The 27,602-nt window shown below is 34.5% G+C and overlaps 1 protein-coding gene across 1 annotated transcript in view; it reads right to left on the reverse strand.

Moving 5' to 3' along the window:
• Positions 1–27,602, reverse strand: part of STT3B (STT3 oligosaccharyltransferase complex catalytic subunit B) — a 107,439-nt gene that overhangs the window by 15,290 nt on the left and 64,547 nt on the right. The window contains exons 4-8 of the mRNA XM_047875276.1: positions 20,237–20,302; positions 18,408–18,507; positions 3,577–3,675; positions 1,646–1,792; positions 768–816 (exon numbers count right to left, since the gene is read on the reverse strand). Coding sequence (XP_047731232.1) covers positions 768–816; positions 1,646–1,792; positions 3,577–3,675; positions 18,408–18,507; positions 20,237–20,302 — 461 coding nt within the window. The remainder of the gene's footprint in view (positions 1–767; positions 817–1,645; positions 1,793–3,576; positions 3,676–18,407; positions 18,508–20,236; positions 20,303–27,602) is intronic.

Raw genomic sequence — 27,602 nt, forward strand, 5'->3', positions numbered from 1 at the left:
CAGTCATTTATAAATAATTTGCTTCCACTTTTAATTAGACCTGGGTATGAACCCTTTTGGTATCACATCAAAGGGCAGGCCCAGTCAATAAATTTTTTATTAATAGATTTATTAGGCCACATAGGGAATAACAAAGAAGACAGAAAAGCGGAAAGAGGAAACAAAGATAAATTACCATCAGCAGCGTATACTCTTATCCTTAGGAAAAGATTTGAGAGACAGGTTTTATTGAACTAGATGTCTAACTTAAAACCAAAATTTTTATTAATTCATTTTATAATAGCACTCTTCAAAAATGCAAAAAGTATCCTCAAGTGTATTTGATAGATTAAAACTATCAAGGAATTTAGGATAACGTGGTATTAGGAAAAAACTTAAATTCTTCCTTCCTATCTATGGCATATGGGCTTATAACATAGCACCTTAAGAGTTAAAAATTAAATATTATTAGAAGATGGAAACAATATAATGGTTAAAAACAAAAATCAATCATTAAAAGGGCACAAATGTTACCCTAAATGTTCTGACAAACAAAACTAAAATAAGGAGTTGACTCTATAGAAAAGAAATGCATGAATTACATGTATCATACTAAAGGTGTATTCTAAACAGGAATTTTAAACAAAGATAAATTACGAGGGAGTCAACATTTACCGAACTAGTATATGCTAGGTACACTTAAGAAACGCTGCCCAAGTACTGACATGTAACAGAGGAAAAAAGGTATTTTAAAGTAGTATGAGGGCAAATAACGTATCTGCACTTACCCAGTGTCCCATAATGAGTAAAACCTGCCACTCCATGGTGCAATGTAACCTTGGAAGGAAAAAATGGAGAGGAAATCAATCTGCCTTTTTATTGTTTATGTTTATTGACTGCTATGGGTTAAATTAATATTAAAAGAATTTCAGTTTTCTTTTATAGGTGACAACATATTTCATACAGCTGGCAGTCAGGCAAAATAAGGTTAGTAATCATATAAAGACAAATATCCATGGCAATCACATTTCCAGAGATATACAAAAAGTCAACAGATAAAACTGTATAATGTTTTCCCATTCTCCTTTAAACTTCTAGTTGACTAGTAAATAAAGCTAAGACATTAAGATAGCATTTGATAACTTAAAAAGGGGGAAGATGTCTAAATTATTTAAGGCAGTGTGCCAAATTTAGATAAAGTTCAAAGATGATTTTAAACATTCTTGCCTTTACTCTTGTCAATTAATCCTTCTTGGTTTTGAGCTATGCCAGAAGCAGATGGAAACTGATTTGGTTGAGTGTTTAAAAGTTGGAAAGAGACAGAAAGAGTGTAATACACACAAGAAAGGGCAAGTTTGCAGTAAGTAACACTGGAAACTTTGAATTTTATACAGTTTGGGCCTGTTCATCTATCAAGAGAAGGGTGTTTGGAAGTATATTTATCAGAGCCTGAAGCACCAAAATTAGGTACAGTTAAAAAAAAAATCAAAATTTATAGTGCTATTCAGATTTTAGAACCTTTGACTATTATTTTCATATTGTTTGTAAATACAAGCACAGTATTTGAACTACTAGGATAAATGAAAAGTGCACAAAATTTGTAGAAGAATTACCTTTTCGAATAATCTAGAGACAAGATTTGCACTCTATAGGTTATGACACCTACCTGTATAAGTCAAATAGATGACACTAAGGAACACAGCACCTGCAGCTAGTGATACACCCAAAAAGAAAAGGGTCTGGAACTCTTGTTTTGTTAATCGGTCTCTCAGATACTGCAAGAAAGCATAAGCTTGCAGCAATGCAAAGACACCTGATTAAAGAAAAGGGTGATATAAATAATCAACAAAGCACTTTCCCAAAGATATTTTAAGATGTTAATTTAGATGAGCTTCTTAGAATACCCTGTACTTTACATATCAAAGACTAGTCATTTCATCTAACCAACATTTCCTTTGTCGAATGACAGTTAACCAATTAAAAAAAATTATATATATATATATATATATTTTTTTTACATGATCAGACTCCCCATACACAGACCAGTTAAGAAAAATCTCATTTCAATAACTAGAGCCTATTTATCACATTAAACTCCTCTCTTGTCCCATATTTTAGTAACATGTTTTCTAGGGAGAAAAAAATATAGAATTGCCACTAAAAAATAGCTCTAAGATTTACTGAAGGATACAAATGACTTGGATCAGAAGAATCCTAATAGTTACTGTTTATAGCTGAGTGACAGGACATGACCTCAATTACACACTTATGTAAGACTCTAAATTACTAAACATAAGGGTGAGTGCTAAGATAAAACTAAAGTAGGAATAGCAAAAAGTATTTAATTGTCAAAATGTACAAAACATAATACAAAAGCACTAGGTGTAAAACTAAAAGACACAAAAACTCTAAAAATCCAACATGGCATATTGACTTTTCTTCTAAAAAAATTTAGTAATGAAAGTTATTTTTCACAATTTTAACCATTTTAGAATGGTTAGGTAAGGTATAATCAAAGACTCAGATTTTAGGAAATAATAACCCAAATACATAAAAAGTGAGATAACTGCTATAAATGATATATACTCAAAACTGGATATGCATTTCTCTATCAAACTAGTTGGTAATTTCATAATATCAAATTAGAAATGTAAGTAGGGTGCCTAGGTGGCTCAGCTGGCTAATCGTCCAACTCTTGATTCTGGCTCAGGTCATGATCTCATGGTTCATAGGTTCAAGCCCAGCGACAGGCTCTGTGCTGACAGAGCAGATCCTGCTTGGGATTCTAACTCTCTGCCCCTTACCCCACTCGCTCCCTCTCAAAAATAAATAAATATATTTTAAAAATTAGAAATGTAAGTAAAAGTATTCATAAAGTGCTATGTAACAGTAAGATGTGGGTTCTTAACCTATTTGGAGGGGATGGGTTTCAAGATTCTAACTTAGAATCTGATAAAAGCTATGGAACATCCCCTCAGAGAGTTAAACATTCTGATACTTATAAAATGTTGCAAATAAAATAACTACCCACAGACTTCCTATGGGTGTCATGGACCTTGTGTTGAGAATCTGTTGAAGTTTTATTCAAAGATCTCCCATTATCTTGTTAATTGTAACCTAGATTAATAATGGCAAAGTAGTCTTTTATATGGAGGAATATTGTATTAAAGCCATTAATTTCAGTTAGTGGATAAAATATTCTAGGGAGATGTAAGGGACATAAACATTTATACCATGTTCTTTCTAAATGTGCTAAAATGCAAACCCAGTGGTACAGTAAACTCAGTGTACAGATATGCTACTTAATATCTGTTTAAACAAAACATATGTTATTTAGTGTCTGCAAATAACATGGATTATGCAAAAAGGGATAGTCTCCCTTTTCAAAACAACAGTAGTTAGGAAAATAGGCACATTTGGGAACATAGTATCAGAAAAGTCTCAAGAACAGACATTCACATTTTATAGTGGCAATGTTTCAGAACCAGTATGATGAAAATTAAAAACAACAAACACCAAAAAAACTTCATTCCCTTGAAGACTGGTCAGTCATGCATTCATGTATTCAGAAAAGGGAAAATAAATATTTTTGCATACCAGCAGCGGCCATGTGTTCACTTGTCCTGATTGGCTGGAATCCCACAAAGGGTATCTGCATGGATAATATTAAACCCACAATGTAGAAAGTGCTATATGCTATAAAGACAAAATAGGAAATAAGGATAATTTACTACTACCATTAAGTACTTCAAACATAACTCATACATTTTTAACAAACTTTAACCTTATTTTAAGAACAGAATCTTGAAATGACTGCTCTATTCGATAGATATTTGATGGTTAATCACATAAATCATGAGAATTCTTTCTGCCAATCTTTAAAAAAATGTTAAGTACTTAATTTTGCAAAATATCATTTAGAACAGTTTAGGAGACTGGTGCTGCTTTCCTTTTCCATTTTAAAATGGAATCAAGTTTTCAATATATCATTAATAACTGACATGACCCAGAAGCTAAGTAATACATAAATAAGTAAACACTATTCCTATTGGCATTACTCTGAAGCATGACCTAAAGATAAAGAATACTTATCCTCATCATACATGAATAGCTGCTATTGTCTCAAAAGCTCTCAAGTATTCCACATCCTTTTTATAGTCTAACATTCTAACAGTACATCTAAGAAACCAAAAACAACAAAAAACCCTGTCCACAAAGTTTTCTGTCATAAAAGAAAAGGACTAAGTATACAGAAGTTAAGCCATAAAATAGACTAGTTAATGAATTTTTTAGGGTCTAATAAAGGAAAATTATTTGCTTTTGGCACTGAGTACATTATAGTATTCTTGGCTTACATATCAACATAAATGTATAGGGAAATGGGGGAGGGGTTAGAATTTGTGTAACAGACTTGTTTTGCATTTAGATGTTCACAGGTCATTATTAAATTAAGTTCATTACAGAGAAAGTTAGAATTTAGAATCACTGTAATTGAAAATTATTTAGAAATGAAGATAAACCCATCTGAAATAAGTTAATATGAAAACTTCCGCTTATAAAGCTTATTCACAACATTTTATGAAGCATAGTCAATAGTTGTTGGCAAATAAAGTATTCTACTAGGAAAAGACTGGGGTGTATTTAGGAAGGGAACTGTTAGAAGTATATATATCCATATTCTACACTGTATGTAGCATAGCATTCAGCAGCATACATTTCTCTTCCCCCACATTTAGTTGAGTTTATTTGCTTTCAAAGGAAACCCATCCGTAGAAGGTAAATCATGGGCTAATGGTTCAAATGTTAAGTTGTCTCTCAAGCTGCATTAGAGATGACTACAGTGTTAGGAAAAGGATAAGAAGTTCAAGTAAATTTAATAGGAAGGACCAGTGTATGTGAATAAAGTTCCCAATATCCTCAAGCTAATGGAGAACTGGTTGTCTAGATGAGACTACAGAAGTAATCCACCTAATAATATACCTTCCAGACATATTAATGTTGGAATGAAATTATCCTCAGTGAGGTACTTGAATACAAATGCAATAAAAGCTAAGTAAATCAGAATTTCTATATTATGGGACTTAAACTGTGGCTCAGTTTGTTTGATGAGATTTCTAGTTAGCAGTATATTTCTATCAGCCTTGTGTAGATCACCTGGCACAGAGTCATAAAGGCAGAATCAGAAAAAAAATGGGAATGAGTGATCTTGATTTTGAACTACCTAATAAAACATTCAGTTTCCTCACTACAGAATGAGGGGTTTGGCCAAAAAGATTTGTAGATTAAACTGCCCCCCCCCCCCCCGAACAATAACCTAAGATTCTTTTATTAGACAGGCCTTTTATTAGGCACCTAGAGCTGCAAAATCAAACCCTAGACAGTAACTGAACAGAGAGAGGCACATCTAGAAAGGCCAGGCATGGGAAAACCTTGTATTTTAATTACAGTTAAGTCTACTTATGTCCAAACAGCACCATCACCTCTTAGGCTAGTTTTCTCTTTCTTATAAATACTAATGAACACTGAATGTTATAACACTGTCACAGAATTTGGATTAAGTATGATAAATGGCACATGCTGAACAAAAAAGTAAAGCCTTTAAAAAAAAACCTGAAATGAAATTTATATATAATCATTTAAAAGTGAACAATTTAGAGGCATGTAGTACATTCACAATGTTAAGCAACTACCACCACTCTAGCCCCAAAACAGTTTCATCACCCCAAAAGAAAACTCCATATTCAGTAAGTAGCTGCTCCCTATTCCCCCCATTCCAGAAGGTAAATACAAATCTTCATCTGTCTCTATGGATTACTAGTTTGTTCTAAATGTAAAAGTAACAACAAACAAAAAGTAAAAAGTAAAAGTCTCTAGCCTGATTTACTTCCCTAAGTCATTTAATAATTACTTTTCCAGAATTAATCACTAAAAGATATGGTGAGCACACATAAGCACATTCATATGCATATTCTCTCTCTTCAAATGGGACTATACTATGCTTGGCGATATAAAAACTTTAGCAATCACTTGCTTGGGAACTACTGAAGTTTCCTCCCAGGGATTTGCTCAAGTTCATTTCCAGACTTATTCAAAAAGAAGAATAAACCTTCTAATATTCTCAATTCAGTGTTTTTATGCAACTTCATAGAGACACTACCATTAGTAAAGAAAAAAACTATACAGAAGCAGATGCACTAGTAATGAGTGATGGAGAGGCATTCAAGAAAAAGAACCTCAATCTCAGATAACATAAAACACCAGGTGGGATGTGAATTTGTATTATTTTGTAAACAGAGGTTAATGTCAAATTAAACTAAATTAATAGAAATAAGTTCAACAATATTTTACCTTTGAATACTCCTATACATATTAGATTTGCACCAGTGATACAAAGCTGATAAATGTGATATACGCAATAATCCAAAGATCACCATTTTCTTTTAAGAGAACTGGATTCATGTTTCCCTATATTTCCTATTTTTTGGATCACTGATCTTGAGATGTTTACATAGGGGAACAGATGTTCCTTCTCATAGCACTTTTCACTACGTAGACAGTACTTCCATTAAATTAAAGTCAGGACTGCTTGCCAGGTAATATAAAATATCACAAACTCATCTTACTTAATACTGTCCTCCTCCTTGAATCCGTAAAATTAGATACACATCTCTGTACCTCAGTTTAAATCCCATTTACAAAACCCATGTTTTAAAACACAGAAAATAAGAATTAGACATACTTGAGTAGAAAGAAATAGTGAAATAACGCTCAATTCTTAACTTCACTACAAAGTGAACTCCACGCTTTGTACAACAGCATCTAACAGTGTGTTTAAAAATTACCTAATTAATTCATTCAAATATTAACTTTATGTAATTATCGTCCAGGCATTCTAAGGATACAAAAACCCTATTAAGATCCCATCCTCTAATTGAGGATTAGAGGATCCTCAATCCTATCCTCTAAGCGTTAGACATCTATTTGGGAAAAGCAGAGATGTACACAAATAACCATAATACAATGAAACAAATACATGTCACAAAGGTTAAAAAAACAAAAACAAAACCCTAGCTCTATAAAAACTTCAAGGAGTGAGAGATCTCTTCTTGACATGAGCACTGAAGAGACAGTGGACAACATCTGTACCATTCTCTAATGTTCTAAGAAGACCTCAACAACACAAACCCATAGATAGCAACCATTCCCCACTAATTGTTCCTATGAACTCTCTAGGAAACTTGACCAAATTACTACCTACGACTATCACAACTTTCAATCCATCCATGTTAGCCTACTTTTCTTACCCTTTTAACCAGAAGAACAAAGCTTTCCATCAGAGTAATGAACTCTAAGAAAATGCACGATACCAATAGTGTTGTAAATCATTTATTACATCATGAAAATGTGACCACACTGCCATCCTGTGGAAGCACAGTTACTGGCATTCACTACTGCATATGATACTCCCAATGTGCTCGAAGAATTCCAGAAAAAATGGCCATTCTCTATTATTGTTTATTTGCCACCAAAGAAAAACCCTTTGACTTGACTCAAATAGTAATCTTCTAAACAGAGCTTAACTATCTTTCACTGTTAAAATATTTATTTTTTTATCCAAGGGTATGGGGTAGGGCCAGATTCATACAGAAAACTACCATCCTTGACTTAACATGCACGAATAAGTTGTTATATACAATTAATTAAAAGGCACTGAAACTTCTGATTCAAGCTCCATTAAAATTGTAAGTTTTCAAGAAGTTCCTGTTGTTCCCCAACTAACCTTTAAGGACCTCCTCCCTGACAAAGCAAAGACCTATGTTGATGGTACTCTTTACACTTATACTACTGTACTTCCTTTTATTTAAAGTTGGAAAATATTTTGTGAATATTGTATTTCCATTAACTTTGATCCACTATTAAATCACCTGAGCATTTTTTTAATGTTCATTCATCTTTAAGAGAGAGACAGACAGACAGCACCCGTGGGAGGGGGGGTGGGGGCAGAGAGAGAGAGACACAGAATCTCAAACAGGCTCCAGGCTCTGAGCTGTCAGCACAGAGCCTGACTCAGGGCCTGAACTCAGGAACCGTGAGATCATGACCTGAGCCAAAGTCGGGACGCCTAACCAACTGAGCCACCCGGCACCCCATACCACCTTAGCATTTCTGAGCTGCTTCATCTCCTGGTTGATATTTAATGGAAAGGGCTAACAAAATATTCCTTTGCCTTCCCAATTCTCTCTAAACCAAAGCAATATTAACCAAAAGAAACACAGTGGGGAAGTATTTTATAATCCAACCAATCTTGCTTCATTATTAACAAATATGATTAAAGAACCGTAAGACTGTTGAAGCTTTTGATTTATAAAGATACTTTACTACTTGATTACTGTGAATCCTGGGTAAATAAGCAGGATGAAGAATGGTAAGAAATACAAATCAAAGCTTAAAAATGAAACAAAACATAAAAAACATTAATTCTTCTTTACCAGCAGAGAAATATAATTTTTAACAAATACAGTAAAAACAATAATTTTTCTTTTCCAAAAATGCTGCTCATCATTCATTTTGGAGAGAATGAATCTTTGAAACAGATGTTTTACAAGTTCGATTTGTAAAAAGCAGCAATGACTTGTTCAAAACACTTGAGAGACACTTAATGATAACTTTTAAAAACAGCATATATATTTCATACTGATACATAAGATGAAATCAAGAATACAGCAGAAAGTAAATAAACATCCGGGTGTTGGTTTTATTTGTATCATGTGAAAGAATTACGCACTTATTTTCTGGCAATGGTTGATGAGTTACAGAAATGTATTAAAATACAAACTAAGTTGTGTGTGTTTAAAGACTATATGAAGAACTCAAGAAATATGTATAATTTTTACATAACATAAAAGTATTAATGATCCTAATTAACACCTTTAGAGCTAAGTTTAGTTACTAAACTTAATATGCCAAGAAACAGTAATAGACAAATATCAGCAACCTCAATTCACTCATAAACAAAACAAAGTAAATATTTTAAACCATGCAGAATCACAAGTCATGTTATGACTAAAAACCTAAAAACACTTTTTTAAATTCTTCTTAATCTTTTTCTTAATGTCAACTATTGTGGTTAAGTGGCTTCTTAATTCATTTAACTAATACCACTAAGACTCTGTTAATTTATACTACACAAAAGCAAACCTTTGGACTTCGGAATATAAAATTCTCAGTAAAACAGACCCTTAAAGGAAATCTCAGATCTGTTCTTCTAGATAAGAATACCAAATGATTTATTGCTTCTGTTTAGTTTGCAGAACATGAATATTCCTTGGTTCTATTCACTGAAAAAGTTTTTTTGATTAAGCTAATGATTACTGCTACATCATAGGTAAGACTTGTTCTAAATATCCTGGATCTTAAAGTAAGAAGATAGTAGAAGACTAATCCCGTGGCAAACGAAATAATGAGTTATATTAACAATACTGATGGCAGCAGAAGCAACAGCATCTTTGAGTGTGCCCCTGAAGTAAATTTTCCCCTAAAGTAATCACTGAGAAAGTTTTATTATAAACTAGTTTAAAGAAAATTTCCCTATCCACTTCCTCCGATAATTAGTTTCAATTACCTATTGTAAGATAGACATCTGGAAAACTCACTTTATGGAACTAATATTGCAAATTCTAGTGAAATTTTTAATGAAAACTTGGTACAAAAATTGGGGGAGGGGCAATTATGATAGTCCCTGTTTGTCTGCTCTTGGCTCATGTTCCCTTGAAGATACAAAAAAGAAAGGCAAATCAATAAAGTCAGATTAAGATATCAGTAACAAATTGTAAACATTCTATGCAGCATGGGAAAATCATGTTTTAATGGTATATGGACATATTCAATCCTTATAAAAATCTAATTCATCTATAGGCTATAAACGTAATCTTTTATTGTGGTAAGAATTTATCTGCCACAAATACAAAACTGTATAACCCTTTATTACTTTCAATATCTGAGATCTAAACTATCAAAATGATTTTAGTTTATTTACATTCTGAAGCCCTTCTAAGAGTTATTTTATAATTTAAAAAAGTTGCTAATTAATAGGTTTTAAAGATGTTTTATTACCTATAACTATGTATTAGCAGAAATGGCAGACACCGCTTTGATATTTAGCATTTCTAGCCTGTAAAATGTTACTGGCAATTAAACAAAATACATTTCGGTAGTAAGAAACATAATTCTTATGTTGCTTTTTGAATTCTTAGCTGACTTAGAGAAGTCATTTGAGAAAAAACTAATTGTATTCTATTTAGTTGTAATTTTTTCCTTCCTGAGTTTTTATTTATTGTAAAATGCAGCAAACCTTAATTTCTTGGGAAAATTGCCCTCTAAGGCAGTACAAGTTATATGCAAGACCAAATATGTTACTTCTCTTCTATTCTGATTACCCCATGCCTCCACCTAAGTATATGCTATTGCCCTATAGTCTGTTATTTCACAATACTCCTAACTCTTCTTTCCAGGAGGCTTCCCAAGGCCTAAGAATGGGATATATTAATAAGGTATTTGTATAGACAGTGAGGAGTCAATGTCATAAATATTTTATCTCTTAAACTTCATGTGAACAAATGGGAGCTGTTTCTGATCTCAAGCTCATAAAATTAAATCCCTTCATGGTGTTTTTCAAGGGACACTACCAAAACAAAGAATTCTAGATATTTCAAAAAATAAAATTGGTAGTTTTTCCTATTTAAACAGACATCAGACTTTATTTTTCAAAAGAAGGCACTTAGGGGTGCTTGGATGGCTCAGTCAGTTGAGCGTCTGACTCCTGATTTTGGCTCAGGGCACAATCCCAGAGTCATGAGATTGAGCTCTATGTAGGGTTCCACACTCATGGAATCTGCTTACATGCGCGCGCGTGCACACACACACACACACACACACACACACAGAATGCACTTAGGAGCAGAGACAGAAAAGTGTATTTGTGTGTAAGTAGAAATTTGATGGATGGCAGCTAAATCTCAAAAGGGTAGAAATAATAAGATGGTTAACAGCATCTAAAATTGGAAAACAAAAATCAAGAAATAGGAGTTTCGGGGTGCCTGGGTGACTCAGTTGGTTAAGCAACTGACTTCGGGCTCAGGTCATAATCTCATGGTTCGTGAGTTCGAGCCCCGCATCAGGCTCTGTGCTGACAGCTCAGAGCCTGGAGGCTCTTCGGATTCTGTGTCTCCCTCTCTCTCTGCCCCTCCCCTGCTCACGTTCTGTGTCTCCCTCTCTCAAAAATACACCTTCATAATTTTTTTTTTTTTTTTAAGAAACAGGAATTTCATTTTGTGCTACTATGATTTATAATAAGAAACAAACATTTGGTCTTCATCCACTGTTCTGGCAGAGAGCTCCCAAAAACGCTTGGAACTTCTTAAGTGAGGAGAATGATTAAGGTTCTTTTATTGTATTACTGAGGTGACTTTTGCACCTCACCTAAGATGAAGGCTGGTTGCCAGAGGGAACCAACCACATGATAGGAAGGCTGGAATTTCAGCCCCACCCCCCTGACCTCCAGGGATGGGAGAGGGGCTCAAGATTGAATTCAATCACCAACGGCCAATGGTTTGATCAACCATGACTATGTAATGAAGCCTCCATAAAACCTCCAAAGGACAGGGTTCCAAGAGCTTCAGGTTGAGAAAGTGGAGATTTGGGGAAAGTGGAGTGCAAGAGAAGGGAAGCTCAATGCTCTTTCCCCATACCTGGCCCAATACATCTCTTCCATCTGCATATTCCTGAATTACATACACCCTTTTATAATAAACCTGTAATCGTGTACTCTAGCAAATTAATCAAACCAAGGAAGAGGTCATGGGAACCTCGGATTTACAGTCATACGGTCAGAAGTACAGGTGACAACCCGGACTTGTGACTGGCATAAAAGCAGAGGCCAGTCTTATGGGACTGAACCCTTAACCTGTGGCATCTGATGGTACCTAAGGGTAGACGATATCACAATTGAGTTGAATGTTAGGACACTTAGCCGGTGTCAGGGAACAGTTTGGTGGTGTGGCAAACCTCCCACACATGTTGGAATTGGTGGTTTAGAAAGTACATTCGTGGTAAAAACCAAAAGAAACAACTGAAAGAACTCTAAGTAGTTGTCTCAAGATAAGAATTTAAGGACTAAGCCAATTAAGGAAAAGGTAGAGAAAAGAACTGCGGATTTTGCTTTTAAGCTTTGTAGTTAATATTTGACTTTCTCAATTATATACATTATCTTAAAATTTTAAATTGTATATAAAAATAAGCACACCACTCTATTATTGTGTTTTAGCTGCTCTGTGATGCTCTATGTAACACACCAGTGTCATTTCTCTGCTATATTTTTCATAATCAAAATAGCTGTGGTGAAAGTTTATCTACATTTAAAACAAAAAACAATCTTTAGTCATCCTCAGTCTTTATAATCACCTCTTGGCCTCTGGCATTCTTTCTTCTTTTTTAAAAAATTTATTTATTTTGAGAAGAGCACAAGCAGGGGAGGGGCAGAGAAAAAGAGCGAATCCTAAGCAGGCCCCGCGATGTCAGTGCAGAGCCTGACATGGGTCTCAAGCTCACGAACTGTGAGATCACGACCTGAGCCTAAATCAAGAGTTAGACGCTTAAGTGTCTAAGCCACCCAGGCGCCCCCAGAACTTTTTCTTCTTACCTGGCTATTCCTTCATAATTTTAACATTAACAACAGAGGCCAACACTTAAATAACACTTTGTGTTAGCCCTTTTATAAGCACTTTTCATTATCCTTAAATTCTACAAGGTGGGAATTATTATTATCTCCGTTTGACTCATGAGGACATTAATTAAGGCATAAAGAAATTAAGTAATCTGCCCAAAACTGCTAGTAAGTGACTAGTGGTAAAGTGACCACTAGTAAGTGACTAGACCAGGAAATTGAATCCTGTTAATTTGGTTCTGCAGTACATGCTCTTTTTAAAGAGTTTTTTTTCTTTTTTAAATTTATTTATTTTTAGAGAGAGGGAGAGCAAAAGTGGGGAAGGAGCAGAGAGAATCCCAAGCAGGCTCCCGTTATCAGCACAGAGCCTGATGTGGGACTCAATCCCGTAAACCGAGAGATCATGACCTGAATGGAGATCAAGAGTGGGACACTCAATCAATTGAACCACCCAGGTGCCCCTGTAGTGCATACTCTTTAGCCTGTTACGGCACTTCTCATTTATGGTTACATCATCACAAACCCTCTGTAAGTCTATTTCTATACTATTTTCTCCTCTCAAGATCATGATTTATCTCCAAAACTTTCAGAAGGACAGTCAGATGGAAAGCCTAACAAGACCTTCCTGAAACTTAAAAGTCAAAACTGATCTTCACAAACTCCTTCTCATTTCCATTTTGTTCATATGCTATGATTACAATGTATTAACGGATATCAATTACATTGATGGCCCTAGAAAAGGGCCATCTTTTGATCATCTATGCATCCTAATGGCTAGCACAAAACTAAGTATTAAACATTTAATCCTCTACTGAACTGATTTGCTCCTCAAAAAAAAAAAAAAAAAAAAGGAAAGAAAGAAAGGGTAAAATTAGGCAAACTAAATTCTAGTGCTTCCAAGCTTTTTACGTGCTTGTAGAATTTTTACATGCAATTTTAACGTCTGTTGTTGTGTAGCATTAGATATGTTTTGTTTATGTATGGCAAGTATAAACATGATACCTAAAATTTATTGGTTTTACTTAAAAAAATATTTTTTTTAAATTAAGAAAGTTTTTAAAATAAGCTCTATGCCCAATATGGGGCTTTAACTCATGACCCCAAGATCAAGAGTCACATGTTCTACGGACTGACACAGCCAGGGACCCCTCTGGTTTTCTTTTTAATTCATTCAATAGCAGGATTGTCTTTTCTTCACTCACAAACTCTACAATCCTAGAACAATTTGTACAGAACTAAAGTATGTGGTATATGTCTATAATACTTTGCTCTTTACATGATGGTTCCACCAGCAAATATTACCATAGAAACGTAGTTTAGATATAATGTAAAAAGTGATTCTGTTACTCTCTTCTTACTCAAATGACCTCAACGAAAGAACACACACAATAAGCAAATTCTTCAGTGACATTTAAAAATCACTTATCAATACTAGAAACTAGTTTCTTCCTGCTCTTTAAGTTATTCTAATTTAAAATTTTAATTCTAATAAGCCATGAGATAAAATTCACATTTCTATAAATGAAAAAGTCTCATTTATTATGAATTTAGTACATGCTCATTGTAGAAAATTTGGAAAGCAGAGAAAAATATGAAGAAAACGTATCACTAGTAATCCTTGCTGTCTGCTTTTTACTAACTTTTTCCTAACTCACCAAATACCAAAAAAGATTACATTTAATGATGCCATAATATTTCATGATTTGGCAACACTACAATTTAAGTGTAACTTAAAAATTAAAATTTCTCTATTGGACATTTAAACTATTTTCAATTATAAGTAACACCATAATGAACACTGCTAAACATGTCTTCATATCTTTAATAATTTCTTTATTATGTAAAGCGTGATTAAACATTTCTAAAGGTTAAATGATTTTACATCCCTTAGTGTTATGCGATACCTGTAAACCACTCTCTCTATAAATGCAAATTAAGATATGGGTGTTCTTTCTTCTTATTAAAACACCAGAATCCTATTTGTGACATAACTGTGTGTAATTCACTTCCCAATATGGTGAATACACCAAGTACAAAATATATCTTCACAAAATAATTTAACTTTCTTCCCACATAAATTTCAAGGGGCTTTTCTTTTCCCTTGCCCCTCAACCCCCCACTCCTGTGCCACACATACCCTATACATCCACATTATCTTCCATGTGCCCCTCTTTCCACATGTGAACAAACTTTTGAGTTTTCCCTGGCTTACCAACGGATTCTAAAGACACGTGCAAAAAATCTACTGAAAGGGAAAACCATTTTTCATAATTATTTCAAATGATTCATTTTTACTTCATTTAATTTGATACTAAGAACCCAATCAAATATTTGGTTTATATGATTATGAGTTTGCCATTTATCAAACATTATTTTCTTTATCTAAATGGTTCTGCTCATGAGGAGAGAGAACTACAGACAAAGGATGTTACGTGATAAAATCAGAGGACAAACCTCTATATGTAGCTTTATAATGCCTTCAAATTTTCCAGGACCATTAAGTTAGGTTAAATTGAACTTAAATCTTGATACATTTGGGATAAAGTAGAGAATAGCTGATTTTTCTATACCATCATTTCCCATCCATTTAAAAGTATAAACTATGAAAGAGTATACAAATCACCTAAAATACCCTTAATCATATGAATGGAATAAGCTATAAAACAAGGAAGGTGGGGGTAGAGAATCTCAACACTACAAAATTATCTGAGGTGTTTACTAATCTAACTTCACACATACATATAATATCCCTGAACTACTTTAGTTTTCTTCCCTCTGAAAAGAAGAAACATTTTCAAGAGCCAACCAAAGCAGTATTAATTGCGTACTTTTTGTAAAGTTACCATAGAAATCCTATTTGCCAAATACAAGGTCTTTCCTTAATTCTCACCCTACTAGATCTTAGTACTAACACTCAAGGGAAGTTGGACACTGTTCATGTTTTCAACTTTTATGTAGAAAATCCTTTCATTTGACTGACCTCTTTAACAATGTATGTATCTAGCTCCTTCTATTTTGGCTCTTCTTCCTCTTCCTGATTCAGGGACATTTCACAAGTCTATTCCTCAATCTGCTCCCCACTCTATTCCCCTGACCATTAAATTTTCAAGACCCAGAAGTTTTTAAATTAAACAAATTTTTAGTTCCTCCCCTATTACATTTAACTTAAAAATTTTCTCTACTTACATATCTCTAAAACTAAAAGTTGAGACTTGAAGTTTAATCTGTCATTCTCCTTTCTGGATCCTAAAGACTGTTTACAGTGTTTTCAGGGTAGAGATATATCACAGGCTAATGTATTTCAACAGTAAGGTATTTATTTACATGGTAGGCACACAGTTTTAATAGAAATAGTAATTTGTAGCATGATGGGCTATGGAGCCAAAACTTCTAAGTTCAGGCCTAAATCACATGGTCTTGAGCAAATTATGTCCTTTTTTGCTTCCTCATCTGTAAAATAAGGACAGTAACAGTACCTACACTACTCTCTCACAATGTGGTTATGAAAATTAAATGAGTTAAATACATGTGAACAACTTAGTCTGTGGTATCAAATAAGCACTTGATAATACATTATTTCAGTGGTGACTATTATAAAGTATGCTGAAATGACTATATATGAACTTTTTAAATTGATATGGTATACACCCTATATAATTCACCCTTTTAAATATGCCATAGAGTGCTTTTTCTTATTATAGTCATAAAGTTGTGTATTTATTACCACTATCTAATTCCAGAACACTTCCTCATCCCCAAAGAAACCTCATTCCCATTAGCAGTCACTCTTCCATTCCCCAAACCTCTGGCAACCACTAAACCTATTTACTTTCTGTCTCTAAGGATTAGTCTATTCTGAACATTTCATACAAAAAGAATCCTACAATTATACATGGACTTAAGTGTCTGGCTTATTTTACTTAGCATAATGTTTTCAAGCCTCACAACATATCGGTACTTCATTCCTTCTTACGGCTAAATAATATTCTACTATATGAATATACACACTTTATTTATCCATCAGTTGGTGGACATTTGGGGTGTCTTCACTTTTTGGCTATTAGGGATAATAAATATTGCAACGTACATCAGTGTACATGTTTCTGTGTGAATAGTTACTGTCAATTCTCTTGGGGGTATACCTGGGAGTGGAATTACTGGGTCATAGGGTAACTCTCCGATTAAGTTTTTGAGGAATTGCCAGACTACTGGGTTTATTTTGTTGGTTTTTTTAATTTTTTTTTAATTTATTTTTGAGACAGAGAGAGACAGAGCATGACCAGGGGAGGGGCAGAGAGAGAGGGAGACACAGAATATGAGGCAGGCTCCAGGCTCTGAGCTGTCAGCACAGAGCCCGACGCGGGGCTCGAATTCATGGACTGTGAGATCATGACCTGAGCCGAAGTCGGACGCTTAACCGACTGAGCCACCCAGGCACCCCTTTGTTGTTTGATTTTGTTTTTTTAGGTAAGTAAATAAGCTTTATCTTTCTGTTACTGCTTTCCAACAACACTGTCATACTGGAATTGTATTATTTTACTAAGACATTGGGTTCAAACCACAACTTCTCTCTTATTAATTCAACCTATAAAGGTTCTGTCTCTATCATGGATAATGAGCTCTACGATTTGAGACAACATCTATCACTAAGCATCTTATTCAAAAGATATGTCTTAAAACCTAGAGAAAAAAAATAAAGATTTCACAGAAAACAGGTTCATCTGAATGTTCACCTTCCCAAAAGTCGCAAGTTTAAAACCTAATGGCCAATGTATCAGTATTATGAGGTGGCATTTGGGAGGTAGTAAGGTAGTAAGGGCTTTGAGGATTAGTAACCTTTTAAAAGAGGTCCAGACAACTAGTTCCTCCCTTCTACAATGTAAGGACAAAGCAAATAGGTACCAGCTATGAACTAGGAAGGGAGCCCTTACAAAAACGTGACCATTCTGTTACCTTAATCTGGGACTCTGCAGCCTCCAGAACTGTGAGAAATTTCTGTTGTTTACATGCTATCTAGCCTGTGGTATTTTGTTTTAGCAGCCCAAATGGACGAAGGTACTCTCGTATACTATACAGAAAAGATTTTCAAAAGTTTATTAAACTGTTTACTCTCACAGTGACTGTGCTGAATTTGAATAATATGCATATGTGAATGATTTTCTTTTCCTTTGTTAGTTTTTCTTTTTTTTAACGTTTATTTATTATTGAGAGACAGAGACACACAGAGCGTGAGCAGGGGAGGGGTAGAGAGAGGGGGAGACAGAGAATCTGAAGTAGGCTCCAGCTCCGAGCTGTCAGCACAGAGCCCGATGTGGGGCTCGAACTCACAAACTGCGAGATCATGACTTGAGCCGAAGTCGGACGCTTAACCGACTGAGCCACCCAGGTGCCCCATATGTGAATGATTTTCAAGACAGAATACCCATTCCCCCAAATTAAGGAAAAACTGGGCTGACAAATATTAAATCTAGTATCTGTAGACTAATTTTTACAACAGCAAAAACTCATCAAGAAGTTGGTAACAATGTATATACGTAAAAGTGCCTGACCCACCTTATTGATACAAAAAAACAAAAAAATATATATGAAATTATTTTCACCTTCTTATGAGTAATACGGCCAAACAGAAATGGCTGTTCAATGAAAATGTATGGCTGTTCAATGAAACATCTCTTAGAGGTGAGATTTCAAACGTCAAATCACTCACCTATGTAGACTCTTTTGCTGTATCTCTGCATCAGTAACAGCACAAATACATGCAGTGGAATAAGGTTGATGATAAACACATAACCACCCCAAGCAGAGACCTACGGATTAAGAAATGCAAAGTTAAATAATTTAAGATGTCTGCTTTTAAAAATAGATTCAGTTTTATTTGTCATGACAATCTAAACATATAATGAACAAATATAAACAAACACTAGGATTTTTAGCAAGTGTGACAGATGCTTAAAATTGATTTATGAAGCCTACTTCATAATAACCTATTTCTATGTATTATTAAAATAATAATCCCATAAATCCAACATGCTTTTCTATATTGACTGGAGAAATGGTCAGATTAAACTTAATAACACTGAGAACATTATAATTTTGAATTGGTAGTAAAAAGTCTGTCATAAAGGTGAGGATTCTTAAGATACAGATCATAAATTTTTAAAAGGGAAAAGAAAGGCTTTTACTTCCCTCACTTTTGATAACTACATTGCAAGAAGCTTCACTGAGAATAAGAACAATGAATGTTTAGCACCAGCCAACAACTGAACTATAAGGAACTCTTGGATAATCTGGATATGCTTCAAGATACTCAAAATAAAAGGTACTACCTTAAGTATAAATTATTTCATACTAATGGATTACAAATCAAGACTCCATTTTAATGTTTAGCATGTATCATAAAGTTAGACTGTTCTATCAGAATAACGGAGTATGTTCTGGTCTAATTTTTTTTTGTATGGTTCTTTAAATTTTTTTTTTTTTTTTTTTAAGTAAGCTATATGCCCAATGTGGGGCTTGAACTCACAACCCTGAGATCAAGAGTTACATGCTCTACCAGCTGGCTCTGTTTTGGTAAAGATAATGTTTATTTTCGACCAACAGTATTACTTTTTTTAGTATATTCAATAGGCAATAAGCTCTTGTCAAGAACAAAGTTGTGGGTGTACATTAATAATCAAAAGCTTGAAAGAACCATTTGACCAACAGACACAGTAAGACACTAGATGTTAATATATGCATTCTAACAATGCTGCCCATACCTAAAATATTTCAGAACCACTTGTAATGAATTGCCTTCGGTATACAATAAAGAACATGTTTACTGCTTCACTGACATGCTATTTTACACCAAAAACAATGTTACTCTGATTGAGCAGGGGTTCTAAGTGAAGGACTTTGAATTACCTCCAAAATTTAAATGTAAACTTCAAAGTAGTTTGAAAAGAGAATGAGTTTTCTATTACTTGGGTACAAGCACACAGAATGTGCCTGGCCTTAACCACTTTAAAAGGGGCATGGATAATTTGGATGCACAAATTCCATGCTATGTGTTCAAAAACAAACAAACAAAACCTTACCTAAAATTATCACTAGTTTTCAGCACAAGACTACTAGATGATAGTCTGTGGTGTGGGAAAAAAGGCAGGAGAATGAAGAGGTAATTCTGAACCCCAACCTAAGTAATCTGTTGAAAAAAGTACATAGGTAGTTTACCTAGAGGATAGCACCATTATTTAGGTAAAGTTGTACATCTGAAAAGAAAAATTGTTTCACTTGCTGCAAATATTATATTTGAGGGATTGGCATTTATTAGCCCTCCCCACTAAAGCAAAGTCCATACATACTCCAGAGATGGGGGTAGGGGAGAGGATAGCAGTAATGAAGGGGACTATATTAAACAAAATTAAAATCCAAAGATTTTAGGAAAAAAGGAAGTGGAGAACTAGTCTGGATGAGAAGAAAATGATGAAGACGAGGAATTGGTCTAACTGTGAAAGACTTGCCAGACCTTCTATAATTTCAATAATGAATTCTTACCATATAGAAATATGATAAGCAGCAGCACATCGTCCAAAAAACTGACCCAGTTTTTACAGATTTTACCTAAAAAACAAGCAAATGTTTATCAATGTTCCTGATGGAAAAAAAAAAAGTTAAATATTTAGTAAGCTTGTACTACAAAAAGCCAAAGTTATTAAAAAAGTACAGAGGTTTTATTCAGATATTCAGATCCACTTAAGATATGCATTTAGAACACCAGGCAACGGTCAGACATTTTATAAATAGCCTTGATTTTTCTGTTGTTGTTATGCAGTTTTCAGTAAAAACAATCATCTTAAAAAAAATTCTATTTTCCTATTTGCTTTATTTTCTATTTTAAAATGATTAACATCAACAAATTAAGATTTTAACTAAATAATTTGTTCAGCAGAACTACATTTTTACATAGTTGGTCTTAATCTGTAATTTTTTATTTGAATATATACATCTTGTATAGAATTCTAATTATAAGCATCCATTTTTGAAAACCTATCATCTAGAAATTTTCAGATACCATAACCAATATCAACAATTAATGAAAATTGGGGTGTCTGGGTGGCTCAGCTGGTTAAGCATCCGACTCTTGATTTCATTTCAGGTCATGATCTCACTGTTGTGAGATCAAGCCCCATGTAGGGCTCCACCATGAATGTGGAGCCTTCTTGGATCTTCTCCCTCTCTCTGTCCTTCCCCCTCTCACATACACACTCTCTCTCAAAATAAATAAACATTAAAAAAACCCAATAATCAATAAATAATTATATCTTCAAGATATTGATATTCCTAAAGAAATTTCTAGGATATGTCAGTAAAATTCTCAATCACTCTGAACCAGAAAGACAACCTGCAATCGATGAAAGTTTCAAAAAAATAACATCTCTATTGTCTAAAACAAAACAAAACAAAACAAAAACAAAAAACAACAAAAAACTAACCAAAGAAATAATTCCCAGATAAATTTGTATGTTCGTCTGAAAATAACAGTTTGGTTCAGAAAACTAAATTAAAAAAAATTTTTTTGAGTTTATTTTGAGAGAGAGAGAGAGAGCACATGCAACACATACACAAGTGGGGGTGGGACAGAAAAAAGGAAAGACAGAATCCCAAGCAGGCTCTGTGCCATCAGTGCAGAGCCCAATACATGGCTCGAACTCATGAACTGTGAGATATGACTTGAGCTGAGATCAAGAGTTGGACATTTAACGGATTGCGCGCCCAGGTGCCCCAGAAAACTGAATTTTAAGTTTCAAAAACACAAGTTCTAAATAGTTATTTATGCCAAGGGTAAAGAGTCATCTTTAAAAAACAAATCGAATATTCTAAAGACATGATAAGCCTAAGTCCCATTACAAGCAATTCTGATTAAAAGAGTTATCTCCATGTTCTGATAGGAAGTTCAAATAGTTAATACTATATTCTACATACCTAATTTCAAGGAATTTACTTTTAAAATGAGCCTCTACTAATATATTAAAACAAACTATAGGTGACATGTAATCTTTGGGGGAATTGTAAAGCGCGCACACACACACACACACACACACACACACAATGAAAGGAGGGAAAGAAGAAGGAAACATTCCTGGCTTACAGCACTTAAAGATATTATCAGACTAACTTCTGTTACATAGTGAAAGACTGCTTTGAATTCAACATCATAGTGTATGTGTGTGACAAAAACACCCCCCCCCCACCACTGCCAAAACCAGCTTGACCTATGCTAAAATGTGAATAAGGAAGGCAGCATATTAAAATTTTGACAATTTTAAAAATAAAAAAATTCCCAGGGCAGATTAGAAATGATTCCTATAATATCCGATCTCCAGAGAGATTGGAGAAGTGAGTTGGAACCAAGTGCTAATGAGAAAATCACATAGAGACCAAAAGACAAATTAGACCAAAAATGATTTTTAAAAAGGAAAGCAGCTACCAGGGAAATGGGAAAGAAAAGAATATTCAGAAAGCCTACTTCTAAGTGGGGAGACTAGAAGAAATAGTGTTGTTAGAGGATGAGATGAGCCAGAAACAAAAAGAAATCCCAAGGAATGGAGGACAGAAAACTATCGTAGGTAGATCAATAAACAAGAAAAAAAAAAAAAAAGATTCTACATAGAGACTGAAAATTAAAAGGACAGGTCATCCAGTAAACTGGAGGTAGAGATGACGAATTTTGAGGTTAAACTTGCAAACGACCATTCAGTCTTTTACATTTGTGTGTCAGTGATCATTTTATTGCCTCTTAGCTCCAAATGCACCCTTCAATATATGTTCTAACAACAGAGTATCTTCTAACTATTTCTCCTGTAAAGTGAGTATGATGTTAAGTTTTCTCAGCAGAGGGTGCTGAGGGAACGTTGCACAAGAGGCTCTCCAAAGATTTCAGGTGCAGGCTGGAGTTGGTGGGGTGGCTGTGAGAACATCTGGTGGTGCTGACCCCAGCCATGGGCCCAGAACACAGTCCTTCTGTGACTTTGCAACATTAGTCTAGAAATAACTTTCCTGCAGTCCTCTTGATATGGTAACCAAAAGCCCCATACACATTCTATCTAGAAGCTTCCTGCCACTGCACACCATACTACAAGTCACTAGCTCCGCATTCCTGAATTCCTACACTCCAGAGGGTGGTCAATTGCTTGTCAGGCAGCTCCAAGCCAGCTCTAGCTTGGCCTAACCATGAAACTTCTCTGGGGCTGGTAGGCTGAACCAGACCCTGTTCGAATGAAATCTGAATCCTTTCCAAGTTTGTCCTTCCTTGGGTACTTTCCCTCAGCCCTAGCAAATCATATACAGTTTCCTTCTATATTAGTTACTCTTCTATAGCAGTTAATAATTCTCTATATAAAATTCCCCTTATTTAATCTACTGGGATTGATGGGGCCCAGTCCTGTATAATCTACTACCAAAAAACCAAAATATATTTACAACTACTAAATATAGTCCATACCCTGAAAATTCCTCAAACTCTAAAACCAATTGTATAGGTTGAAAGACAATGAGAAAAGGATATATACTATGAATCAAACATATTCCACTGTATTAATAATATACAGAAAAGTCTGCTAAGCTATGTTGGACACATTGTAAAACTGTAAGTCAGTCATGCCCCAACTGGAGAGGTAAGACGCAAAAGCAAGAACTACAGCCAAAGCCCAGTATGACAGAGACCATGTGATGAGTACAGACACTGAGTGGCAAAAGGTCCTTATAGATCCTGAATGTCATTGGTAACAGAAATACAAGTCAGGAGGCTAATATATGACTGAGTATTGAGATCCAAATTTACAGTGGTAGGAATGTAGACATAAAGGAGAGGCTATGTTCAAGGGCCAAATCAACATTTTTGGTGAACTAGAATTAGAGTAGTGCAGAAAAAGAAGTTGAGAACTCCTAGTTTCCTACCTTGAGGTACTACCCATCAGTGAGGAGGAGGAAGGCCAACAGATGGTAGGTATGAATGGGTGGTTTTTTAAGTCAGTCTTTCACATGTTAATATTAAAACTCCTGAATTAGAATTCTCCAACAATGGAAATATAAATCAAGAGAAAAAAATGCCTGGAAAATTCCCCAATATTAGGAAATTAAACAACATGCCTCTAAAGAGTCTAAAGGTCAAAGGAGAAATTGAGAATTAGAAAACAATTTTAACTACATGACAATAAGAACACAACATATTGAAATATACAGAGTATAGCTAAAGCAATGATTAAAGTATAATTTAAATTTCATATTAGAAAAATAGAAATAGCTAGAATAACTTAAGCATTAACCTCAACTAGCTAGAAAGGAGCAAAGCTAGAAAGGAGCAAACCAAATACAAAGTAGAATAATGAAAGTCAAGAATTCAATGAAATAGAAAACAAATACAGAGAAAAATAAATGAAACCAAAAGTTGGATAAAATTTAACTAGACTGATAAGAAAAGACAGAAGATACAAATGACCATTACTAAGAATAAGAGAGGTAATACCACTACAGACTGTACAGAAATTCAAGAATTACAAAAGAATATGATGTAGTATTTGTGCCAGGAAATCAGATCATTTATGTGATATGAAAATTTTCAAAAAAAAAAAAAGAGATCTTTTAAAGAAACAAAATCAGAATAGAACTGTGTCAATAAAAATTGAATTAGTAATTAAACAATCTTCCCAGGTTCAGATGGCTTCACTGGTGAAAAGTATCAACAGTTAAGGAAGGTACAATACCAATCCTATAAAAATTCTTTCAGAGAATAGACAGGGAAACACTCCCCTAACTTATTTTAGAAGCTCAGAATAACCTTGATATCAAAGCTAGACAAAGATATCACACGAAAAGAAAACATATTAATATCCCTCATGGAAACAGAGAAAAAATTCTTAACAAAATAAAATCAACACAAAACCAACAATATAAAAAAAAGATTATATGCCATAAACAAGTCCAAGTTCTTCCATGAATTCAAAGTTGTTTCAACATTGGAAAAAAAAAAATTAATGCAGTGGTTCCCAACTGGGGAATAGGGACTGAATACTCCTGGCATCTAGCATGTAGAGGGAAGGGATGCTGCTAAACATTCTACAACACACAAGACAAGAAATAACTGCCTGGCCCCAAATGTCAATAGTGTTGAAGGAGAGAAACCCTGAATTAATGTAATTAAGGACAAAATCATACGAATCCTCAACAGACACAAAAAAGCTACTGACAAAATCTAATACCCATTTATGGTAAAAATTCTCAAACTGAAAATATATAAAAACTTCCTCAAGCTATGATCAAGGACATCTGTAAAAAACAACTAACATTATACTTAATGGTGAAAGCCTGAATGCCTTCCTCTTAAAATCAGGAAAGAAAGGATGTGCAGTCTCACTGCTTCTATTGAACACGCTGCTTCTACTATACTGGTTCTAACCAGTACAATCAGGCAAGGTAAAAAAATTTAATTTATGCTCTCAGAAAGACATTGTTAAAAATATAAAAAAGACAAACTACTGACTGAGAGCAAATGTCTGCAAAACATATATCTGATAGAGAATGTATTTCCAAAATATATAAAGAGCTCTTACAACTCAATAAGAAAACAACCCAACCAAAACATAGGCAAAAGGTTTGAAGAGACATTTCACCAAAGAAGAATCAGAATGGGAAATAAGCACATGAAAAGATGCTCAATTATTAGTCATTGGAGTAAAGCAAATTAAAACCACGAGACACCACAACATACCTACTAGAATGGCTAAAATTTAAAAATCTGAACATACCATGTGCTGGTAAAAAAGTAAAAGCAATGCCTCATATTGTGATGGAGGGAATGAAAAATAATAAAGCCACTCCGGAAAACTTTTTGGGAGCTGTTTATACAATTAAACTTGTACTTATAAACCAGCAACCCCACACCTAGGCACCTATTCAAGAGGAATACAAATATATATATGCCCATGTGCAACACTGTATGCAACTATTTATAGCCACTTTATTATCACCCAAAATTGGAAAACAAAATAAGCTAAGGTACACTCATATAGTACAGCCATACATACTACTCAGCAATAAAAAACAGCAAACTACAAAATCATGCAATAATGGATGACTTATGCTAAGTGAAGCTAAGCAAGACATAAAGGGCCACCCTTTACTGTACTGTTTCTACAACACACCTTATGGAAACCAAACTCCCAAAGATACGTAGACAGAAATCAGACCTGTGGTTTCAAGGAATTTGGGTTAAGGAGAGGAATGATTACAAAGGCACAGGGGAAAAACCTTTAAAAAAAATTCTATAGGAGGCAATGATATATATGTATGCACTGTTCCTTGTACTATTTTATCTGTATCAGCCTTGTTGTTGGTGAATAGTAACAACAGAAGTAAAAATAAGCATGTACTTATCAATTTCTGTGTTCCTATAATGTTCTATACATTTACATGCATTAACTTACTTAAACTATATAATGTAAGAACGATTATTACTTCTATTTTATAGCTGATGTAACAGACATGCGGGTAGTTTAAACAACTTTCAATGAACATAGAAAAAGAAAAAGAAAAAACAGACAAAAAAACCCAACTCTCAGTGACAATAGCTAATATTCAGAAAACAAATATCCAGACCATGGTGGTTTGGCTTCAAAGACGGTATTCTTCACAACTTGATCTTGATTTAAAAAAAAAAACAAACAAGGTTAAGGGTGCCTGAGGGGCTCAGTTGGTTAAGGGCCTGACTCTTGATATGGGCTAAGGTCATGATCTTACAGTTTGGTTCCTGAGCTGGAGCCCTGCATTGGCTAGGGCTTTGTGCTGACAGTGCAGAGCCTGTTTGGGATTTGCTCTCCTCTCTCTCTCTCTCTCTCTCTCTCTCTCTGCCTCTCCTCTGCTCACGTGTGTGTGTGCGCGCATGTGTGTGTGCTCTCTCTTTCTCAAGAGAGAGAGGAAAAAAAAAGGTTAGAATCTATAGAACACGAATCTAAAAGCATATTAAAAATTGTCTGTGGGGGTGCCTGGGTGGCTCAGTCGGTTAAGTGTCAGACTTCTGCTCAGGTCATGATCTCGAGATTTGTGAGTTTGAGCCCCACATCGGTCTCTGTGCTGACAGCTTGGAGCCTGGAGTCTGCTTCAGATTCTGTGTCTCCCTCTCTCTCTGTCCTTCCCCCACTTGCACTCATGCTCTCTCTCTCTCTCTCTCTCTCTCTCAAAAATAAACATTAAAAAATTTTTTTTCTTAAATGTCTGTTATCGGTGCTTTGAAAAGAGTACTTTATCTTAAAAATTTTAAAGATGTAACTTGTTCAGCAGTTGGTTTAAAAGTAAACACACCAGATGAGGAATCAGTAGACAACTTACATTTACATTTTAGCGATTACATATAAAATGTTTTTATCTTCATAATGTCATTTGGCTACAAACAACTTTTCAGAGTAGTCAGAGCTGTTAGTACTTTTATTTTCAATTGGTAATGATCAGATATTAAATAAACGTAATTATCTATTGCAACTCTGTAGCCAAAACATTTTTATTTCATTTATAAGGAAAGTGAATGAGATTAAAGTGTCAAATATCTTGCCACAAGTCAGAAAATAGCTTTCTATGCCAGAACTCCAAACCAACTCATTTCAAATACTGAAGCTGTTTCCACTTTAAACCCAATTTATTTTAAGTATGTTAGTTTAAAAAATAGAACACAAAAACTCACTACATAATCTTTTAGTCCTTAGGATGCTTTTCATCATTTTGTCACTCTATCATTCTTAAAAGCAATATGATAACTCAAAATGCTCAACATCACTCATCATCAGGGAAATACAGTTCAAAATCACAATGAGATACCACCTCACACCTGTCAGAATGGCTAACATGAACAACTCAGGCAACAACAGATGTT

Source organism: Prionailurus viverrinus, chromosome C2 (assembly GCF_022837055.1).
Source record: "Prionailurus viverrinus isolate Anna chromosome C2, UM_Priviv_1.0, whole genome shotgun sequence".
NCBI classification, from domain to species: domain Eukaryota; kingdom Metazoa; phylum Chordata; class Mammalia; order Carnivora; family Felidae; genus Prionailurus; species Prionailurus viverrinus.